Consider the following 24,166-nt stretch of genomic DNA (forward strand, 5'->3'; position numbering starts at 1 on the left):
TACCCCGGCGTCTTAGAGTGAGCTGCCATAACAAAATACCATTGACTGGGTGGCTTCAGTAGCGGAAGTTTATTTTGCCACAGTTCTGGAGGCTGGAAATCTTGAGATCAGAGCCCCAGCGTGGTTGGGCCCTGATTTTTAGATGGCTGCTATCTCACTGTGTGCTCGCATGTTCTTTCCTGGGTGAATGCAATATAGAGGACTGGGTGGGAAGCAAGTCCTCTGGTGTCTCTTAGTGGGACACTAATCCCTTCATAAGGGCCCCGTCTTCATGAGCTCATCTAAACCTAATTACCTTCCAAAGGCCACTTCTCCAGATACCATCACATTGGGTCTTGGGGCTTTGATGTAGGAATTTTGGAGGGGCCCGTTACAGTCCATAGCGCCTGGAAAGTTCTTTTGTGCTCCTTTCCAATTGGTCGCTCTCACACTGTAATAACTACTGTTCTGGTTTCCAGCACCATAGATTTAGTTTTTCTGTTCTTAAAATCCGTATAAATGGAATCATGCAGTATGTTTGTTTGTTTTTTTAAGTAAATCTGGCTGCTTTAGTTAACCACTGTGTCTGCAGAATTTATCCATATTCCATGTAGCTGTAGTTCAGTCTCTTCTGTTGCTGTGTGATATACCAGGGTGTGAATATACCACCATAAAAATCCCAAGTGAGAGAATTCTGTATATATAGTGGTTTTAAGATTATTTGGTGGTTTTGGAGGACTCAGACGTTTATTAGAATCTGATAAAAGCTGCAATGCTTTTCTTAAATTAAGAAAAACAGTATGCATATATTTCCAGGGGTTCCTAGTGCCTTTGATGTTGGTGTCATGCCCTCAGGACAAGAAGCCTTCCTTGGTTTACAGCAGGGCTTCTCAGCCTCAGCACTGTTGATATTTTGGGCTAGATAATTCTTTGTTTTGGAGACTGTGCTGTGCATTGAGGGATGTTTAGCCCCACCCTTGGCCTCTACCCTCTAGATTGTCAGTAGCCTGTGGCCTGTCTCCCTGAATTGTGACAACCAAAAATATCTCTAGATTTTGCCAGTGACCTTTGGGGAGGCAAAATTGCCCCCAGTTGAGAAACATTGGTTTAGAGAGAAGAGCCAGAGCCAAAGGCCTTTTAGAGGCTGACTTGGTGATCTTCCCCTGCTTATGCCAGTTGTAAGATGGGGCTGGTGTCATTCATAAGGTTCTATGTACAGATAATTTCCATCACCAGTAAAATGAGACTGCTCCTTCCAAGGATACATGAAGTGAGTTAAAGACTGACTTAAAATATTCTGCATTTGTAGATTCTTCATGAGGAGCAGGCTCTTAGAAATTACCTGAGCCAACCCCCTCATCTCAGTGGTGATGAAACTGGAATCCAGAGAGGGGAAAGGGCCTGGGAAGGTAGCCCCAGGGTCAGAGGCTGGTGTGGGGCAAAGCCAGGCCGCGGTGCACAGTTCTTCCATTCCAGGCCCAGCTTCTACTGTGCTGTTGGGTTGGACAGCCCACTGGACAGCTGAAGAGTTTATCAGAAAGTTTCCCACGTGGACACTTTATGTTTCTCTGTTATGCCAGGTTGCTCCTCTTTGCTCATTGGAGATGAAATACAAGTGGCATTTTGTGTATCAGGACAGCTGATACTGTGCGATCCTTAACTGCAAACACTGAGTCACCCAGGCCAGTACTAGTACTGAATCACCCAGGTCTTTAATTTCTCTTCTGTCTAGGATAATTTATTTTAGTTCTTTGTTTTCTCCAGAAGTCTACCTTCTGAATAATGATTAGATCCAAGTCTCTTTTACTTAGTCTCACAGGACTAGAAAGAATTATCCACAACAGATTTTTTCCCCCTCCTTTTCCTCCTTTTCCTAAAGGCAGCTGAAACAATAGTATCTGTTAAGATGTAATTTTCTCTTTGGTTGTTGTTATAAATGACAGCTGACAGATACGGCAAAAAGTGGAATGATAGTCATCGAACCGTAGTTTACATTTTCAAAAGAAGAGAGGAGAGCAGAATCAGTCTTAAACTTTTGATACCTCGAGTGAGGCTTTACTCATTAATCTTTGGTGTTGAATATTGAATACTTTTCTTGTGTTTTAATCCTATTAGGTCCAATTAATAAGGTTTGAGGGCAAGATTTCTACTCAAAATTCAGTGCTAAATTTTCTTTTGAATCACACCTTCCCTGTGGAAATTTGGAGTTCTAATAAAAATCATGTTTGACAGTGGGTAATACACATTTAAAAATTGTAACTTCCAGAAGTTCTTACTGAATGATATGAAGTTGTGCTTAAATAAGTTATAATTTGGTATCAAATATTTATTAGAAGATTTTTGAAACAGAGATGTTTATAATTAACAAAATGTTGCCAAATTGACAACTTTGGAATAAAAGCTAAAAGAATGTTTTACAATGATATAAGTCGGTAGAGTTTATAAAATCCTTTCTGTGTATCATCAACGCCTTGAAGGCGATAGGGATTATCATCTCCTTTTTATAGATGAGGAAATTGGGAGGAGAGATTTGGATTTTATTCCAGGGATAAATTGACCACTTTCAGCTAGTAAGTGAACATTGTAGATTCAAACCAGGAGATTCAAAGTCCAGTCTTCTCCTGTGCTACCCATTCTGTCTAAAATATATATATGTGTGTGTGTGTGTGTGTGTGTGTGCGCGCGCGCGTGTATTTTACTTATCTTACTGTCACATTAAAACTTTTAAAAATAATTGTAAAAGGAATTACACTGTTGTATATTTTGAAGAAAGAGATAACTAGCACCAGTTATTTCCTCTGAAGTATATAAAAAATCCCCTCCCCCACGACATCCATAAAAATATAGCAGTGCTAAAAGTGCATTTTTTAGATTGCAGGATCTTTGCAGTTGAAAGAGATAATATTTGGGTGTGTGGTAAGATTAGAATTTCATAATGAGTACTTAAAAGTATTGCTTGAGTGTATTGAAATTCTGCAGGGAAAATAGTTGGTGTCATTTCCCCGTGCAGTCAGTGAACTGAGAGACATTCCTTTAACACTGAAGGAAAGACAGGTGTCCTTGCTATTTCTTTTCGTCTCTTTGTTACCCGGTTCATTTTCCTTGGATAACTGTCCTGTTTGGATTGTGGGTTATCGATAAGGAAGAGGAAAAATGCACATGGGTTTGATATGTTGCACTGCATTTGGAAAGGGCAGAGAGTTCCGTCTAGCATTCTGGGCATTAGGTCAAAAGAATGTTTCCTGGATAGATTTCATTTACAAAACGGATTTCTTCCCCCAAATATAGTCTCTAAATAAACAGTTTAAAGAGGGAAGGGAAATGATGATGGGCCTGTTGTGTTAATCTTTACAACAGTATTTTCAGTGCTCAGGTCTTGTGAGAGTAGCTGTGCCAGGGGCACATAGCTAGGGGCACATAGCTGGTAAGCGCTGAACCAGGATTTACTTACCAAGTCTAGCTCAGATACCGTAGGCAATGCAGGGGTTAGCAAACTATAACCTGTAGGCCTGAGAAGCTAACAAGGGTTTTTACATCTTTAAATCGTTGGGGAAAAAAAATCCAAAGAATATTTTGTGGCAAGTGAAAATTATATGAAATTCATATTTAACTGGCCATGATTAAAATTTTATTGGAGCACAGCCATGCTCATTTGTTTACATATTATCCAGTTTCAATCACAATTATGCAGTTGCAACAGAGAATGGGCCTGAAAGCCTAAAATAATTTGCTGTCCAGCCTTTTACAGGAAAAGCGTGCTGACCCTTGCCCTAGGATGCCAGTCTCAAAGACTAGAAACTGGAAAAGTGTTTGATAGACAGGTCTAGGATGGATGGCTATGAGGCTCTTTCTTACTTTGTTTTCTGTCGGCTTTGAGGCACTGAAGGTGCTAATTTTTGGAAGTATGTCCTGGAAGTCACGTGGGGTTCTGTCAAGAGAACTAGTGCATTACAGCCATTTCTGAGATGACCCAGTGGTCTTTAAAGCACTCGGTGGTTCCCCAGCTTGGGAGCCCACAAAGCCTTGGGAAAGTGGGAAGACGTACTCTACTTGTGGCTGGTGCTTTAGAAGAAAAGACACTAATGAACTAATAATTAATACCAGAAAACAGATGTGTAGACATTTTAATACAATAAGCATGAATACTGTAAGAAACTAAGACTCAGACCATCTGCAAAATCCTGAAGGGGCCACTCTGAGAATACTGATGTAAAATGGTCTAGAAGTGTTGAGCGCTTTGAATATTTAATTATCCATTTGCAAGGGAAAAATACTCTTGATGTGTTTCCTTCACTCTCACACTACTCTACTTTACCACTATAGAGCTTCACTTTTGACACCCGATGTGTGGGTTTTCCACACATCGGGCAATTCTGAGATTGTCTGCACACCAGCTGGCTGTTACAGTTTACCTCACTTCTGACACTGTGTACCTGGAGACAGCATCACATCCGACCGGCTAAGGGTTCAGTCCCACAAGACTGTGCACCCCTCCTCACCGCCTTTCAGAAGCCAGTCAGAAGGCCAGGTGGTCACCTGTGCTTCTGAGCTACTAGCTGTAGATGGGAGGTTCCCGCAAGGCTGTCTTCAAGTTCGATTAATTTGCTAGAGAGGTTCACAGAGCTCAGAGAAACATTTACTTATGTTTACCAGTTTATTATAAAGAATACAGATGAGCAGTCTGATGGATACAGAGGGCGGGGTCTGGAAGGACCCTGAGCGCAGGAGCTTCTGTCCCTATGGAACTGGAGTGTGCAACCCTTCCAGCATGTGGTCCCCAACCCAGAAGCTCATCAAATCTCATTGTTGAAGAGTTTTTGTAGAGCTTCTTTCCCTTCCCAGAGGTTGGTGGCTGGGGCTGAGAGCTCCAACCCTCTAAGATTGTTTGGTCTTTCTGGTGACTGGCCCATCCTGAGGCTATCCAGGCTCCCATCCTACTCCAAGTCACCTCATTAACATAAGCTCAGGTGTGCTCAAGGGGGCCTCCTTGCAAGTTACAGGACTCCCAACCTCAGGATATTCCAAGGGTTTTAGGAGCTTTGTGCCAGGAACTGGGACAAAGACCAAATAAATTTTTTATTATACTACACTACTCTTTTCTGGCTTGATTAAATATTTAACATGGTTATATTGAGAATATGAAAATCACCATATCTTTCATAATTAAGACATATTAATAGCAAGTGAACTGAAATTATTTGATGCATTTTTGCTCTGCCTTTTTACCTAGTTCATTTCATCCCATATGCAATTTGGAGATTTTTTTCCCCCTCTCATTTAAGAATGTTTATGTGTCTAGAAGGGGCAGTTTTTGGACAGCGAATGACAGGTGAGTGCTGACTAATTTGAGGAAATGGAAGTCTGCTCAGCCCTTGATTTTAGCTGTAGGTAGAAGCTGTCTCTCTAAAGCTGTGGGCTTTAATTTTTTCTCTGGTTAATTTTCTCAGCATCCTCTGCATGGTGGTGAAGAGATCTGTATTAGGGAAACTTCACACTAAGAGCATTCCTTATTTCTAACATCGAGGGGTGTCCTGCTGTAGCCTCTGAAAAACCGTGGGTTATTATTTTTCATTTTGGGAGTAACTTTTTCATTGAAGTATGATACACAGTTGGAAAAGTGCACAAATCATGAGTCCAGCTCAGTGAATTTTCTCAAAGTGAACACACTGTTAAGCAGCACTCGGCTAAAAAAAACCCAGAAAATTACCAGCCTCTCAGAACTCTCCCTTCTGTCACACTGGCTCCCTCCCCCCAAGAGTAACCAATCTTGCTTTCTAGCAGCAGTGATACCTTTGCCTTTCATTTTAAAGCTTTTCTTTGCCCTGGTGTTTGAGGAGGTCTGTGGAGGCTCAGTAGGACTTCTACTAAGTGGCATGGGAGAGGTTTGATGCCCAGGGCCTTGGTACCCTGTGATGCTCTCTGAAGCACCTCTCAGCGTTTCCAAAGGCCTCTTCAGTCAGGCTCAGTCATTGATAGCAGAGGAGCCCTAGTGCTCGCCTTTTCCCATCTAGCCCCAGTCTTGCTGCATTGACTGTTCCACATCCTACTTCTGTGGGTCCTCCATGTGGTTTCTTCCTGGCTTCCTCCTCCATAGCTCATCAAGAGTACAGCTGGCGTCCAGTCTCTGCATGTGTCCCGGCCAGATTTCCCAACACAAAGCTTAGACTTCATTCCCCCCACCCCCAAGTTCTCTCTTGGACAAAGTTAGTGAGGTTATTTTCATGATCAGCTTTTAGTATCTTGAGTCAAAACTGATATTTGGTTGGTTTAACCCATATATTTTATGGCTGAATTGATATTTTGTGGAGAGGGTAAAAATTGTCCTTAACGTTTATGAAATTAATCATAAATTTAAAAATTTTAATGAAATGGGATGATGACTACATTAAAGTATAGATTTGGAAACTTTAATAACTTTTTTATAAATTAATTTCCACTGGTTGAGTTATAGTGCAGGACAGATCCAGTTTTTCCCAAGTATTGTATTAAATATATAGCTCTTTTCTCTCAAACAGACATGGAACAAGCTTATTTTCTACTCCGAAATTGTATAATGAAATTCTTTCTATATGTATACTTATTCTTTTGGTTTGGTATTTTCTTCACCTGAAAACTGGGGTGTTTGTTTCTCGAAAATACCATTGGTTTTTTTCTGGGTATTTAGAGGGGAAGTACGAGTCTGGACCAAGTGTGATCTGAATTCATGCCATTTATACTGTCACTGCCTTATGCTGTGCAGCCTCAGAAATGTTAAGTATCAGTTGGTAGTCGGAAGGGAATGTTTTTGCTCTGGTCTTTGCTTGCCAGTGGGTGCTGATTTGGCAGGAGAGTGCAGGAAGCCTTCAAGAAGAACAGACTCTCTACAAATGGAAGAATAAAACTTCTATTCATTCAACAAATGAGTACCTACTATGTGCCAGGAGCTGTTGTAGAAGCTTGGGATACATCAGTGAACAACACACACACACAAAATCCCTGTCCTTGTGCAGCTTACATTCTAGCAGGGATGACAGTAAGGGAGATGAGGGTGTGCTAGGGGTGGTTGCAGATTGCACTCTTAAATATTTTGTTCTAGGCTAGTATCAAAGGCAAGGTGACAGTTTAGCTGAAACAGATAAGGAATCAGGAGCGTATCTGGGAGAAGAGCATTCTGGATAGAGGAAATGAGTACAAAGGCTCCAGGGCAGCAATGTGTCTGACCCATTGGGGGACTGGAGCCCAGGAAAGGAAAAGGAGACAGGGCTGGAGATGAGTCTGGGAGGTAAGAGGAGGTAAGGCTGCTCTGGAGGGCTTCACTCAGTACAAGAGTGTTTAAGCAGAGGAAGGATCCTTTTAAAGGATCACATAGACTATAGGAGGCAAAGGCTGAAGCAGGGAGGCCAGGGAAGAGGTGATGGTGACTTGAGTGCGTGGAGGTGGTGGGAAGAGGTAGATTCTGGGTGCATTTTGCAGGTAGATCTGAAAGGCTTTGTTGGCCTGGATGAGTGGTGGAGGCTTTCAAGGATTTTGGCCCAAGCAGCTGAGTAGTGGTGGCTCTACACTGAGAAGACCGAGGAGCAGGTTTTGTTGACAAACATTAGATCTCAGGGGATGATGGCTCAGTAGGTTAAGTGGCTGCCTTCTACTCAGGTCATCATCCCAGGGTCCTGGGATTGAGGCCCCATGTTGGGCTCCCTGCTGAGCAGGGAGCCTGCTTCTCCCTCTGTCCCCCTCCCCTTGCTCGAGCTCACGCACTCTCTCTGTCAAATAAGTAAATACATCTTTAAAAAAAATCTTATTTACTGGACCATATTAAAGTAAATCATGACTTTTATTTTGCATTTATTATTTATATTCAACTCCATCACTCTGTAAGTTCTTTGTATGGGCAGGTCCTTTGAGAAGTTGAGCATTTCCTTTGTCTGAATTTATCTGGCATGGATGTAAAATGTTAGATGTACTTCTTTTTCCTGTTTTTTCTTTCTTTTTTAAACTTAGAAAAGTTTGTTTCATTCAGTTCTTTATTTGGGGAGTTCTAAAATTTTCCTTATGAAAGAAAAAAAGTATTTCCCACTCCTTGGCTCTGTTAGACAGATTATTTTTATCTTAGAGTAAAAAGGGGTAGGGGGAAGAGGCAGCATATTACTTTTCTTTCCCCTTTCTGGTGAGCGACCATGTTTCTGTTAGTAGAATGTTATTGGCCCTGTTGGTTTCTGAGGAAAAACATTTCTCTTATCAGACAGGAGCTGTTGTTTAAAAATACTTGTTTCTTTCTCCTATTTGGGAGAATGTGTTCCTTGTTGTGTCATACCCATTTTCCCACAGGTAAAGATGGCAGTTATAGCCTCATTCTACTGGGTCAAAACAAAACAAAACAATGATTATGTAGAAACTTTAGGAAAAGAGTTAGTGTGTATATGACTTTCTGTCTATAAAGATTAAAGAATACCGAAGTGTTTTATGTTTACCCCAGCTGAGCTATTTTTGTTTTAACCTTGTGCCTTTACCTTTAAAGTTAATGTCTTTTAATGTCCGATTTAAAAAGTCCTCATTCTCCTGCTGTGGATTTATGGTGATAACCATACCCTTTAACATTAACCTGTGCTTTATAGCTGAGATATAATTATATATCACCATCATAACTACCATTGTAGACCAGTGGTATTTCAAAGGCGCGGTAGAAGGCATGGGTTTAAAACAAAAGCAGAAAAGTATGATCAACAAGAGCTACTATTTAAAGAATTTTATTTTTTTCATAAATAATAGTTTTGTTAACCTTTTAACAATGTCAATTTTTTTAAATGATGGTGATACTGTTTATGTTCTGTTGATTTAAGTAGTGGTAGAGTTAAAAGCATTCTCTTGGTCAAGAATCTTACACAAGGGAGGTACAGTACATATAAGATTCATGAATGTGTAATATCCTTTAAATAGCAACACTGTTCATAGGACTTTACTCTGTCAACTGTTGGAGAAACAGGTGGTCTTGTTAATATTTATGGTCTAGAAGCCAGCTGCTATTTATATTAGTATAATTATTAGCAATGGCATTTCTTTTTCTTTCTCTTTTTTTAGAGGGGAGTGGGGGACGGGCAGCAGGAGAGGGAGAGAGAGAATCTTAAGCAGGCTCCACGCCCCCCACGGAGCCAGATGAGGGGCTCGATCTCACAGCCCTGAGATCATGCCATGAGCCAAAATCAAGAGTCAGACACTAAACTGACTGAGCCACCCAGGCGCCCCAGCAATGTCATTTCTAAAAGTAATAGGTATGGTAACAGTTAAGTCTAATGTCCTGAATGTCATCTATAACCAGCAGACATAGATCTCTGCTCTCCATAACCTTGTAAGCTAAAGAATGTGTGAATGGAGACTTGAACATGAATTTTCAAAGACTGTCTTTTACGTTAGTGAAGGAGAGGTATGTGAGAATAACATGGGATTAGTCAGGAGACCTGTGTTCTTGTGTCCACCCAGCCACATTGCCACCAAGAGGACCCTAGCACATGACAGCTCTGGACTGGAGTTGCTTCTCCTGTCCACTCAGGAGCCTCATAGAGTTGTTGACAATCATATGAGATTAGGGCCTTATAAATTGCCCCACCCTCTGGATCGCGGGGTTTTTCTAAGAAAGGTGGAGGAGTAGGAGGTGCAGGGTGGTGGTTCTTTAGCCTCCCAGAGGTTGCCACCATGGTTTCCATTTCCTTGTCAGCTTTGAGTCTGTGGAAGGAGGCAGGAATTCTGGTCTGTAGCTTAATATCTTTGCATTTGTTCTGGTGGCAGGAATCAATCTTGGGGTTGTCAATATGAACAGATATTATCTATTTCTTCATAGTCTGACTCATTTTCTCTGTCAGGCCTGTTCTTGGGCTCTGTTCAGGAACAAATCCTGCTTGTTGATGAGCTGTCTCCTTGTCTGTTTACAGAAAGTCCTCGTGTTCCGTTTAGCTTATAACAGACTCGGGCAGCGTTCGAAGCCTGTCCTCCCCTTGATTTAGGTCTCTTCTTTTCCTCCCCCATCTAGGATCTGCAACTCCAATGGATACTGAGGGGTTTGGTGAGCTCCTTCAGCAAGCTGAACAGCTTGCTGCTGAGACTGAGGGCATCTCAGAGCTTCCCCATGTGGAACGGAATCTACAGGAGATCCAGCAGGCGGGCGAGCGCCTGCGTTCCCGTACCCTCACACGCACGTCCCAGGAGACAGCAGATGTCAAGGCGTGAGTACTGGTGGGGAGGCAGCGCTGCTACTGGGTGGCTCAGGGGCAGGATCTGATTCTTCTTTTCCTCCCTTGAATTAAGATGCAGTCTGTAAATGACAGACACAAGCCTGATTCTTGGGAATTCAGAAAGGTTTTGTAAATAGGTCAGCAGCCTTGCTCTGTCTCTCTGCCCCCAGGTTTTTCAGCTTGTCTGCTGGACCAAGCTGTGAGCCCTTATCACAGACGGAGATGATCAGGATGGGAGAGGATGAAGAGCTTGGTCACACAGAAACCCGTTAGAGTAGTTCCTGATTGAGTTTGCTGACCACTGGGTCATAAATGGCTCCTGTTACTGTATTAGTAAGTGTGGTTTACACAGAAAAGTGTTACTTTCAAAGCCAGGGAGCACTCAGAGATGAGCACGCGGAAGAAATTGACGAGCAGTCAGTGATGAAAAGCCATCCAAGTGAGGTGTGATTCTGTCTGGTCATCGTTAGCGTCCCCAACAGCTGCTGCTACAAGGCCCTGGATGCGTAGTGCCTGCCAGGTGACCATAGAACGGGAGAGTGGGCAGCCCCAAGAGAGTGCAGCTGAAGAAAAGTGCTGGCTGTCTGGCTAGTGACTTCTGCTGACACACAGCATCAACAGTGGGCTGTTGATTTCACAGTCACGTGTTGGGGGCCCCACTAGCCAGTCCTGGGCCATCTCTGGGGCTACAACCATGGATTAGACATGGTTCTTGCCGTCAAGGAGCTTGTCATTTGGGGAGACAGAAAAAAAAAAACCCTTGCTGCTTTCCATAAGAAATGTGATTTACTGGTGACTTACGGTGTGTCAGAAACTTGGCTAGACTTCAGAGTTTGCTTAATCCTCATAACGAATATTAGGACTGTTGTCCCCTTATTACAGTTGAGCAGCTAAGGCTCAGAGAGGGCAGGTAACTGTCAGATTGCACAGCTGATAAGTGTTGAGCCAGGACTCAAACCTAGGGAGGCTGACTCCAGAGCACATGTTCTTTGAGCCCTGATGGAAGGGCCAGGGGAGGGTGGAGGGGTGCCGGTCTTGTGACCTCAGTGCGTCTGGAAAATCACTGAGATTCTGTGTGGGAGATGTGGGAAATTGTCAGTCGTCTGCTCAGTCTTCATTGCTTAAACTTGAGAAGGACCTAATTGCTGATGTTTCCCCAGGGACGTTATTTTGGGTTTGTAATAAATGTCACAAGAGTGAGTATAAGGGCTACATTCTTTTCCCAACTAATCTTGAAAGCTGAATGCTTTGGCTGCTCTGCTGAGTTAGTAAGGATGTTGTGGGAATTCTTCTGTAGGTCTCCCCAGAATTTTATTTTTTAAAATACTAGTTAGTTTTGGTTCCATCGGTGTTGGCAAAGACAAATCAGAGGAACCCTGGCAGGGATATTTTTTTTTTTTAGATCTAGCCAGTTGCTCCTCTACACCATTCCCCAACACCCCCGGCAGCCTTTAGACATCTCTGCTTACTTGTCCTCCTGCAGGCTCCTTGCTGTTGCTGCTGACTGCCTGCAGTTACCCTCAGTCTTGAGCATGCAGGCTCTGTGCTTGTGTGCAAGGATGCTGCGGGAGCAAAAGGACCGTGATGCCAGCTGAGTTGCTATAGTTATAATTTAATTGCATCAGCTTTACAGCCTATTAAGAGCAAAAAGGGAAAATGTTTTCTTGGTAACAATTATCAGTCATGCTCTCTTTCTTGTAAATTTCCATTCTTCCTCATTTCTTTCTACATTAAATTCATTATTTTAGGGAGGAGGAAGTTGGAACATTGAAAGAATGGGTATAGGGTGGGGCAGGTGCTTAAAAAGAAACCAAAGGGCTGATGACTGTATTTTTCCACCTTGATAGGCAGACATAAAGTGTGATGTGAATATTTTAGTACAGGGTGAAGGCAGAGGAGAGAACTGAGTAGGAAAAAATTTTCTTACATGAAATAAATTTTGGAAGAAAATGTGTCTTTAAGATTTTAGTTAAGATTAGATTGTGGGTTTAAGATTGAATTGTTCTGTGCTGAATTCATTTGTTTAAATATACTTTGTTGGATTTTTCATTTTAGGGAACAGATTTGAAAGCTTCTTTGCATGTGTGTTTGATATTTTTAAATTGTTAAATTTCTTCACACATAAAGAAGATTATGCCTAACATACATAAAGGTGTAAATCAGGGGTTGTCAGCCTATGATCCGTGAGCCAGATCCAGCCCGCTGCCTGTTAAAGTCTTATTGGAACATGGCCACACTTATTTATGTATTGTCTGTGCTGCTTTTGTGCTACAATAGTGAAGTTGAGTAGTTATGACAGAGACCGTATGGCCTGCAGAGCCTGAAATATTTACTGTCTGCCTTTTACAGGATAAATTTGCTGACGCCTGGTGTAAATAATAATAAAATGAATTGCACGTTGCACAGTGAAGACATAGAATATCATCAGTAGCTGTGAAGCCGTCCCTGGGTACCCATTTTCAATTGCATCCCCCCTTTTTTTCCCATCAGAGATGCCTCATTGGATTTTTCCAGTCAGACTCAGAAGCCAAACAACTTAGAGTTGTACAAAGAGCAAGCCAGCAATCACTTTCTCTCCTTAACTTTATCCCCCAAGGTAACCAGTGTTACTGATTTGCTGCTGCTTTCACACTTTTCTCCATGTTCATGCGAAGCGTATACGAACATTTATTTGCCCAAAGTTTTACAGTAAATTATGACTGTACTTGTGGTAATACTACTAAGCAACCTTTCTGAGCGCTTGCTCTTTGTCAGGCACTGTGCCAAGCACTTTACATGCATTATATAATTTCTTCTTAAAATAACCCTGTGAAATAAATGTTATTATCTCTGTTTTATAATTGAGAAACATCAGATAGCAAGTGACCGAGCCAGAATTCAAATCGAGCTTGCTCAGTAAGAAGCTCTCCCATTTGTATGGCACTTTTCAGTTCCCAAAGAATTGTCACAGGCGTTCTCCTGACTGGTCTTCACAAGCCTGAGAGGTGAGTGCGCCAGGGATTCTTCTCTAGATTTAACAGAGGAAGAAGATGAAGCTGGGAAAACTGCTGCATCTAAAATTTTCAGGCAGTAAGAGACAGGTGAGACTTGAACCCAGGCCTCCTGACTCTGTTTCTGCTCCCCGTGTGTACTGAGGACACCTTTTGTCCTCCTACTTTTCTGTTTGACTCCAGCCCCTGTCGCTTTTTGCTCAGGAGAAGCTGCCTGGTTTATGGAAATTGAGGCAGGTAGAAGGCAAGGAGCCTTTGGATTTTTCCACCCTTAGAAGTTGGAAGTTTCTGGTAGAGGCTTTATTTGTAAAGCCTTCCTCTTACCCTAAATTTCCCTGCCCTTTTTCCTCAGTTCTCCGTCCACCTCTCCCCATCAAGGCTTCTGCCTATTCACTGGACAGTTCCTGCAGGCACCACCCACTCAGATGACTTTTCTCTTCTGAATACTCTAACAGCCAGTTTTTTGAATTTCAAGGTTCTCAACCCTGGTACACCTTAAAATTGCCTGGGCACTGGCTGCATTCTCACATATCACCGGTGGGGTATGGCACCTTTAGGACACAACTTGGCAGTATCAGGTGAATTTACCTTTGTCCCAGCAATCCCTCTTCCAGGGATCTATCCCAAAGACACACTGGCAAAAGTACTAAAGATGTGTACACAGTGATATTCATTGTGGCATTATTTGTAGGGGACTGGTTGAATAGATGTGGTACATCTCGGTAGTGGAGTATTTTTCAGTAATACAAAGGAATGAGAATATACACTACCATAGAATGACTCCAGGACATACCATGAAGTAAAATAAAAAATACAAGGTGAAGAAAAAGTGTACAGGTCTCTTATTTATTTAAGGAAGCAGGTAAAAGATGCCCAGTGTTCACGAATCAGGAGACTTAATATTAAGATGTTAATACTGCCGAGATTGATCTACAGAGTCAGTGGAATCCTTATCAAAATTCCAGCTGGCTTTTTTGCAGAAATTGACAAGTAGATCCTAAAATCCATGTGGAAATAAAAAGACACCTAGAGTTGCCAAAGCAGTCTTTAAAAGGCAGAAGAAAGTTGGAAGGCTCACACTTCCAATTTCATAACTTCAAACAAAGCTACCATAATCGAGACTATGTGGTACTAGCATAAGGATAGACAATCGAATAGAATTATGAGTCCAGAAATAAATCCATGTGTCTGTGATGAGCTGATTTTCAGAAAGTGCCGAGGGCGTTCAGTGTTTTTTCAACAAATGATGCTGAGACAACTGGATATCTATATGCAAAAGAAAGAGTTGGACACCTTAACTCTAAATGTAACACAGCCCTAAATGTAAGAGCCTAAACTTTAAAACTCTTAGAAGAAGACATAGGTATAAATCTTTCTGACCTGAAATTAGGCAGAACCTTGTTAGATATGAACTGAAAGCATAAGTGACAGAATAAAAAACAGATAAATTGAACATCAAAATTAAAAACTTTCGTACTTCAAAGGACGCTATTGAGAAAGTGAGAAAATAGGGATGCTTGGGTGGCTTAGTCAGTTAAGCGGCTGCCTTTGGCTCAGGTCATGATCCCAGAGTCCGGAGATTGAGTCCCTCACTAGGCCCCTTGCTCGGGGGCAGGGGGAGCCTTGCTTCTCCCTCAGCCTGCTTATGTGTGCACTGACTCTCTCTGACAAGTAAATAAATAAAATATTTTTTTAAAAAGTGAGAAAATAGCCCACGAATGGGAGAAGATATTTGCAAATTACTCACCTGATAAGGGACTTGTATCCAGAATATGTAAAAAACTTACAACATAATAAAAACACAACCCAGTTTAAAAATGAGCAAGATCTGCATGGCTGTTTCTCTGAAGATGACGTACGCACGGTCAGCAAGCAAATGATGAGAAGCTCAACACACGAGCCATCAGGGAAATGCAAATCAAAACCACCTTGACATACCACTTCACATACACACTAGAATGGCTGTGGTCCAACGACAGACCCTAGTAGTGCTGAGGATGTGGAAAAAATTGAGACTCTCATATACTGTTGGTGGGATGTAAAGTAGTGCATCCACTTTGGGAAACAGTCTAGCAGTCCCTCAAAAGGTTAAACGCTGTGACCATATGATTCAGCAATTCCAGTCCGAGGGGTATACCCAAGAGAGATGAAAACAGTTGTCCATATCAAAATTTGTATGTGGGTGTTTGTAGCAGCATTATTGATAATAGTCAAAAAGTGAAAACAACCCAAATGTCTGTCAGCTGATCAATTGATAAATAAAACGGGGCATATCCTGTAAAATGGAATACTACTCGGCAATAAAAAGGATGAGCTGTTAATACATGCTCCAACGTGGATGAACTCTGAAAACATTATGCAAAGTGAAAGAAGCAGATGACAAAAGACAACGTATTGTAGAGCTCCATTTATGTGCAGTGTCTTAAATAGGCAAATTGATACAGATAGAAAGTAGATTAGTGGTTTCCTGGGATGGGTGGGTGGATTGAGGGTCCTGGGGAGTGACTGCTGATGGGTTGGGGGTTTCTTTGTGGGATGGAGAGAGTGTTCTAAAAATCAGTTTTAGCGACTGTTGCACAACTTGGAATATACTGAAAACCAGTAAGTCAGTTAAATGGGCGATTGTACAGTATGTGAATTGTATCTCAATAAAGCTGTTTTAAAAAAGCAGGTGATAAAAATGTATATACATATCTACTGATAAAAAAGGAAGTTGTTTTAAAAGTACCTGGTATTTGCATCCATCAGGTATAGTAAGACAAGCAAATGAGTGTCATGAAGGGGGGAGTTTCTACCCACAGTTGTCTAGATGAGGCAGGGCACATCATAGGTCAGCACTGGGGTCAGCCGGGGTGCAGTGAGAGCAAGGGGAAAATGTGGGCAAGAGCCTGTATTATGGTTTCCATGGGAAAGTGAGGGGAGGCAGGGTCAACAAGCTTAGGATTGGTTAGTTTAACCTCAGTGGGCTCTGGGGCATAGGGGCTGTCTCTAGTTGTCTGGTACCTAGCTGTGGGGTGATAAGTGGCCCATTAAAGGAGGTGGTTGGGGTATGGGCTCTGGACTCATTAGTTTGCATTTGAAATTTGTACTCACTCGCCTCTCAGAATTACCTGACCATGGGAGGGGCAGCCCTTCCAGTGCCAGCAAGGCCGCGGTTGTCAATGCATCAGATACGGGGGGAAAAAGGCTTTTTTTTTTTTTTTTAATGACCAAGAATATATTTTGAAGAGGTTTTTAAAAGAAGTGAAATAAATGCTTATGAAGCAGTCAGGGTACCTCAGTTCTGTAGAGGTATTCTTTCCAAAAACAAGCTAGCTTGTGGCTAATTTTTCTTCGGAATATTGTTTTACTTCTCTCGAATTCATGAGTTTTTAGTGCCTGTATCTCACATTCCATGGGATGGCTAGATTTTGAATCTTCACACTCAGTTTCAACAATTACCAGTCAGAGACAGTTTTTCTTTATATCCCCCACCTAATAATTTTTAAGCAAATCCCACCCAATTCACTATTTCATCCATAGATACTTCCAAGTGAATCCCTAGAAACTATTTTTAAGCATAACTACAATTCTATATCTAAAATATAAGTAAATATAATACTTTAATACCAAATTTTTAGATAGTGTTCAAATATCTTATCTCTTAAATGTTTATCAATTTGTTTGATTTAAAATCCAAATATGCCCTATGTATTGTGACTCCTTGATAAATCTCTTAAATTTCTTTTATTCAGTAAGTGCTCACTTGGTCTTTTCCCTTGGAGCTATTTTGTAATGAAGGACTGAACTAATTCGTCCTTATAGAATTTCCCACAGTCTGGCTTTGCATACTCTCACCTAGTAGCTTCCTTTTTCCCTACAAATCCTGTTAATTTTATAGTTATTTCTAGTAAGTAGATTCATATGACTTTTTCTTGTCTTAAATAATTTCATTACTAGAAGTGTTTAACATACAGAGAAGTAGAGACAAAAGTTTAATGAAACTCTATGTACCCATCACCCAGTTTCAGTAATTACTAAATCATTACCCCTGTTTGATCTGTAATCCCACTCAGATTTAGAAACAGATATTAGACATCAAATATATCTCTTAAGTTATGACTACAGTAATAAAATCACAGCACCATAATTACAACTAAAATTTTTAAATTTGTTAATATAAAATAATTTAGTCACTGCTTACAATGCAGTTGCTTTAATAATTATTTTCAAGATTGTTTGTTTGAATTCAGATTCAGAGGTTCATGAAATGTAAATCTTTGTTGGGTGTTAAGAATTTCGAGTTTTTTTTTTTTTTAAAGATTTTATTTATTTATTTGACAGAGAGAGAGACAGCCTGCGAGAGAGGGAACACAGGTAGGGGGAGTGGGAGAGGAAGAAGCAGGCTCCCAGCAGAGGAGCCTGATGTGGGGCTCGATCCCAGAATGCCAGGATCACGCCCTGAGCCGAAGGCAGACGCTTAACGACTGAGCCACCCACGCGCCCCAAGAATTTCGAGTTTTAAAATTAGTCTTTTAAATTGATGCAAAATATTCACATGAGTCTCTGGCCAAATATATAAAACAAGGTGCTGTATATACAAAGAGATTCTACCTTTTGTCCACTAGTTTCCATTCTACATTCTTCCTGCTTTCAGAGATTTTTTTTTTCAGGTTTTTTTTTTTTCTTTCTCCCTTCACATAAACTGTGCCAATCTACCCTTCCCCTGTGCTGGTACTCTTCACTTTTCCCCATCCTGACACCGTTGCTGAGAACTCACTCAGACCGGTCCTCCTCCTTGCTTTTCTTCCCTCCTTTCTTACAAAGGCGTGCTTTATATAGGAGGTAAACAAACAAAAGGTTCAAGTAACCTTAAATAAGGTGGAGAAGACAGGGACCTTTTTTTTTTTTAATTGACTTTGGGATTGTGTAAATATTTTACATTATTATAAAACAAACTTAAATTTCAAAAAAGGAATTCCTAAAAAAGGAAAATAAATGCTTAATCCAGTTGGTGACATAACCACACAGAGAGGAACAGTTCCAAGTGGTATCTTAATCTGTCATAAGTCATCATGTTTGGAGGTGTTACTGCTGTTTTGAGACTGTTGTGTGTGTAGTGTAGGATAAAGCAAATAAGTAGTTATGATGGTTATGCTGGAACTAGGACTTGTGGTGTGGGAGAAAGGAGATGCAGATAGAAAATCTGTGATGTCAACCCAAAACTTTGCTTTAAATTTTGAATTGGAAGTATTAGTATAAGCTCACCATGTAATTTTTCTTAAGAAAACTGAAACAAAAGTAAAAACTTCATTTTTAGCTCTACTTACGGAAAAGGCCTAGAAACAGTGTAGCAGTGAGCAATCCTAGTACCCAGATAGTTGCCTCTAAAATCCATCTTTTAATAAAGCAACGGGGGCTCTTTGGATAGTTGGCTGACTCCAGGTCTGTATAAGATGAACATGAAACATATTGTCATACCAGATATAGTAGGGAAGTCATGAAGGTCTACTTGAGTCATGTCAAAAGAACTCGAAACCATCCTCAAAAGGTTTCTACTGGCGGAGGAGACAATTTGAGTACAAGGATAAGGATAGTAACTGCAATAGATTAAACACATCAGTAAGTGTTTAATATGTTCAGTTCATATGTTTATGCCTGTTTAAATTCATGAGTTCATAATGATACTAAAACAAAACTCATCAGTCACTTTGAGAACCGTGTCTTTTTTTAAGATTTATTTATTTATTTATTTGACAGAGAGACAGCCAGAGAAAGAGGGAACACAAGCAGGGGGAGTGGGAGAGGAAGAAGCAGGCTCCCAGTGGAGGAGGCCGATGTGGGGCTCGATCCCATAACGCCAGGATCACACCCTGAGCTAAAGGCAGATGCTTAACGACTGAGCCACCCAGGCGCCCTGAGAACCATGTCATTATTCAGACTAACCACATAGTGGATAAGGAGTTTTTCTGAAAGGAAATATTCTAGCTAATAAAAATAGAACACCTGGAGCCCCTGGGTGGCTCAGTTGGTTAAGCATCCGACTCTTGGTTTCAGCTCAGGTCATGATCTCTGGGTTGTGAGGTAGGGCTCTGCATTCAGTGGGGAGTCTGTTGGAGATTCTGGTGCCCCCCCCCCCACAACATGCTCTCTCACTCACTCTCAAATAAATAAATCTTAAAAAAAAATAGAATACCACCATTTAATGACTCTACGCAGTGATCATCAGTATCTAACATTCCAAAAGAAATAACCAGACATTACAGACTTCTTGATGAAAGTCTCGAGTAATCTAACCAAAAAAATAATGACACCTGAATCTGATCAAAACTTTAGAGCTTACTTTCAATTTATAGGAAATACAGAGTCTGGAGGAACATGTCAAATGACTTCTTGGGGATGTAGTCGATAAAACCTGTTATGTGGGAAACTGTATCCTTCCATGGATTAATAGGAAAAGCACCAACTGTGAGCTTTTTAGAAATGGAGAATCTCAGGCCCTATCCCAGAACTACTGAGTCAGAATCTGCATTTTAATACGCTTCCCAGGTGATTCACATGTACAGTTCAAGTTTAAGTAGTACTGCTCCACAGGACAAATAATCCAGAGTCCCCAATAAAGAAATTGTAAGGGAAAAAAATGAGGTGGAGGAGCACCCTAGAGGTTAAGGCATATCATTCACAAGTAGAGATCGTATTTGTATCCCATTCAGAAAAAAACATAAAATTTAAATTATTAAATAATTGGAGGACTATCTTGGATCTACTTAAAAATAATCTGGGTGGTGGAAAGAGGAAAGTAGGTAGGGATACAGGTGAAACAGGGTTGACTATGACATGTTAATTGTTGAAGCTGGGTAATGGTACAAGAAGGTTTACTACTTAGTTTTGTATTTAAAATTGTTTTTCTGTAAGGCTTTAAAAAGGAGGGCCCACTCTGGTGACTATAATCAGAAAGGTAATAACAAGTATTGGCGAGGATGTAGAAAACAATTGGAACCCGTGTACATTGTGCATGAGAACGTAAAATGGTGTAGCTGCTTTGGAAAACCATCTGGCAGTTCTTCAGAAGGTTAAACAGTTACTGTATGATCTAGCAATTCTACTTCTAGGTACATATCCAAGAAAGATGAAAACATATTCACACAAAAACTGGTACGTGAATGTTCATGGCAGCGTTTTTCATAATAGCCCCAAAGTGGAAACAACCCAAATGTCTATCAATTGATGAAGGGATACATTCATAAATATAAAATGTGATGTATCAGTATAACGGAAGTACTGATACATACTAGAATGTGGATGAATCTTGACAAGCATTATGCTGAGTGAAATAGGGAGTCACAAAACACCACATATTGTATGATTCCATCTATCCGAAATGTCCAGAATAGGCAAATCTCAATAGAAACAAAACAGATTAATGGATATCAGGTTGGGGGGAGTTTGGGAAGGGACATGGGAAATGACTGCTGGTGGGTAGGGGCTTGGGGGTTGATGAACATGTTCTAAAATTGATTGTGGCGGAAGTTGTACAACTCTGTGAATATACTAAAATCTGAACTGTACGCTTTAAATGGGTGAATTGTATGGGATGTGAATTATATCTCAATAAAGCTATTATTAAAAAAGGAGGGAAGGCATTACACTGTTACCCATGCTCTAGGCTTCACCCAGCACTACTTAGAATCGTTGGGAGGAAAGTTGCCTAGATGACTCTAATGTGCAACCAAGGGTTGGGAACTTCTGTGTTAGAAAGTTAGCTTTAAGGATGTTAGAAGAGAGAGGCAAGATTATTTATCTGACATGGTAGCCTAGAGGATGGCATTCTAGTTGACCTGTCTACATGGAAGAGACAAAAATCTATTGTGGGGAGCCCTCTGGGCGCACATCATCTATTTCTGTAGTACTTAGTAGAATAGAAATAAACACGAAGTCCTTTCTCTTCTCCAATAAGTCTGTTACTTCCGAAGTAGAAGTCTTAGCCGGAGGTGTTAGGGTTACTTGCACTACCCGGTGGTACAGCTTCTGAGTTCCTCATAAGGAACATGAACTTTGTCAGTGGAATTTTTGGTACTAAATCGTAATCTAAAAACAACAATCTAAGCATCTAATTCTCCTAAATCTCTTTCTTCCAGAGAGTGTACTAGATATTAGTGAGACTCTGATTTTTTAAAAAACTCTTCCTCTGTTACATTCCCCCAAGGGAGTAGAAATAAAGCTAGCTGTATTATTCCCGTCTCTCTTCAAAGCATTTATTAGGTGGCAGGCTCCTGTATTATTGGACTGGGCAGCAGAGAGGGAACTTGAAGATGTACTAGATATGATGTTTGGCTTTTAAAGAGAAGCCATGGAGAACCAACCTTGGATTCTGGTTTGACTGCCCTTTGCAAATCATTGATGGTCCCAGACACTTTGTTTCTTCAACTAATGAATAAAGTTTGGACTGGGTTACTCTTGAAGCTTCTCAAATGTTGTGGTTCACATACTATCTTTACAGAGGCTATGAATACAGGATGGTGGTTAAGAGTTTGTGCTCTGGAGCCCGATGACCTGGCTCTGCCATTTCCTGGCTGTTTGACTTTGGAGAAGTCACTTAATCTCTTTGCACCTTAGTTCTCCCATCTGTAAAATGGGGATTGAGAATAGTATCTACCTCATGATTTTCTTTACTGTAAAATGTGTAGAGTCGTCTAGCCTATTATTTTATTGATACACTATCATTTTATTCTAGGCAAGTTTTAGTCTAATTCAGGCATGACCAGAACTCTCTGTCATTACCAGATGCAATATTGTATATGTTATTCCATGTGATAGATCTTTATGGAAAGGTATAAAAAAAAACATATAAAAGTGTCTGAGCAGTACATAGGATGTTTTGAATAAAAAATAGTCTCTAGTATTAATCCTGCTTTTTTCTCCCTGCTCCATATCCTCATATAGGTCGGTTCTCCTTGGGTCTCGGGGACTTGACATATCCCACATCTCCCAGCGATTGGAGAGTCTGAGTGCGGCCACCACCTTTGAGCCTCTTGAGCCTGTGAAGGACACAGACATTCAGGTAAGGGCTTCCAGGTGCAGCACTGGTGCAGGTGGAACCCTGAGTATGCACACCAGGCTGAAGGCCCTGGCCCTTTGTTGACCAGCTCATTTAGGAATTCTAGATTTCTTTGTTAATTCTCTCCCTGAGATATTAAGAGAATGGGAGACTCCGGTTTGGAGGTATAGTGGGGAACACAGGTTACTTTAAGAGGCTCTGAGAGGCTGAATGTAGGAAAGCAATTCCAACCTGCACTTTTTAGATTATTGTAATTATAAGAACAGATTTTTCTTCCTTCCTTGGGTTTAATCCAAGGCACAGAGACATTAGTTGTAAGTTTCTCTTGCTTTCTTTGCTGGATCTCAAATAATTTTACTCTTCGTCTTCCACATTTCTTTTCTACATCTTGCTTGTATTGGTTGGCAAAGAGCTGGGGAAAACTTAGAGTACTATTTACTGAAACCTACTCATCGATTTCTAGGAAGTATTTGGCTGCATTAGTGGCACCAGGAAATGGTCTAATAGAGCACTCCAGTCTCATTTAACCTAACATGCCACTGGCATAATTGATTGCTATTTTAATCTAATCAGAAACTGCTTTGTGTGTGCGTGCGCGTGCACACACACATACATTGTTAAGGAAAAAACGTGTGACTCATTTAGTTTTGAGAAATTGGGATGCTGCATTCATGTTAGAGTGAAGGGACCGTGAGCTACCATTTTAATCATTGGTTTACCTTTGAAATGAAAGGAAGCAGGTTCTGCAAAGGCAAATCATTGTACAGATGGGTACTAATTGTGTTAGTATATGGGCTCAGTTTGAATTAACTCTCTACCCTACTATCCTTCCCAGGAATTATTTTTTTCCACTTAAGGGCCATAGTTCTACTGTATTTATTCCAATTCAGTAATTGAAAACCCTGTGTTTCTGTTGAGAGTTAACTATAGATAATTCATTATTTTTCATTTATCAATATGTTCCCATAGTCTCTAGTTTTTTACAATTTTATGTACTAAATCATATTAGCTTGTCACCTTATGGATGCCTAGTATTTCCATGTAATCTTAAAATGCCATGTGTACTTAACTGTTGTTTTTGTTTTGTTTATTTTTAGCTGTCCCTTTTTGTCCCTTCTATTTTACTGCTGTAAACTAATACTTTTAATAAGGATGGGGTGGGCAAAAGGGATAGAGCTAAAAAATTAATTTGAATAACCATATATTTTGGGGAGTATCCCTAATAGTGTGGAAGAAATGGCACTAGCTGAGAGGTTGTGTGTTTTTAACGTTTAAAGTACCAAAGAAGCTATTTTTATTTTTTGAAAAAGATTTTATTTATTTATTTATTTGAGGGAGAAAGCATGCCTGAACATGTGTGGGGGGGGGAGGGGCAGAGGGAGAGAATCTCAAGCAGACTCCCCGCTGAGCCCCAGAGCCCCCAGTCAGGCTCCATCCCACAACCCATGAGATCATGATCTGAGCTGAAACCAAGAGTTGGAGGCGAAACTGACTGAGCCACCCAGGCACCCCCAAAAAAGTTGTTTATTTTTAAAACCAACTGCTTTTAAATGTTCTTTGGCATATTTGTCATACATATTTAGAATACTCAGCACATTTAGTGATGTACTTCATGAATTCCCTCTGATGTGGTACTCCACTTTCTGCTTTGAGATATTAATGACAGGTTTATAAATGTATCGAATCATGACGATCTTCTCTTCTAATCTTCTGTTTAATGCATCAACACTCTCCTTCAGCACCCCCATTTGATGGTTTCCCAGCAGTGCATGCTCGGTCACATCAAAGAGAGTTTCTTAATTTGGAATGAGCATGGCTAAGAGTTTTCGTCCTACACCACTGGGAAATCTTTGAACTTTGAGAGGAAGGTTGCTTTCATTTCAAAATTTTACCTCGAGCTTTTCCAGAATAGGTTCAAAAATGCAAAATGGTGAGTTCAAGGTAACTTTTGATTAATT

At 40.7% G+C, this 24,166-nt stretch overlaps 1 protein-coding gene across 2 annotated transcripts in view; it reads left to right on the plus strand.

The window, feature by feature from the left end:
• NUP93 (nucleoporin 93) overlaps positions 1 to 24,166 on the plus strand; it is a 104,638-nt gene that overhangs the window by 7,924 nt on the left and 72,548 nt on the right. For both annotated transcript variants that reach the window (XM_008702613.2, XM_040633329.1), the window contains exons 2-3: positions 9,980 to 10,172; positions 22,094 to 22,211. In XM_008702613.2, coding sequence (XP_008700835.1) covers positions 9,994 to 10,172; positions 22,094 to 22,211 — 297 coding nt within the window. In that variant the 5' untranslated portion in view covers positions 9,980 to 9,993. The remainder of the gene's footprint in view (positions 1 to 9,979; positions 10,173 to 22,093; positions 22,212 to 24,166) is intronic.

This window comes from Ursus maritimus, unplaced genomic scaffold, assembly GCF_017311325.1.
Source record: "Ursus maritimus isolate PB19 unplaced genomic scaffold, ASM1731132v1 scaffold_19, whole genome shotgun sequence".
Lineage (NCBI taxonomy): Eukaryota > Metazoa > Chordata > Mammalia > Carnivora > Ursidae > Ursus > Ursus maritimus.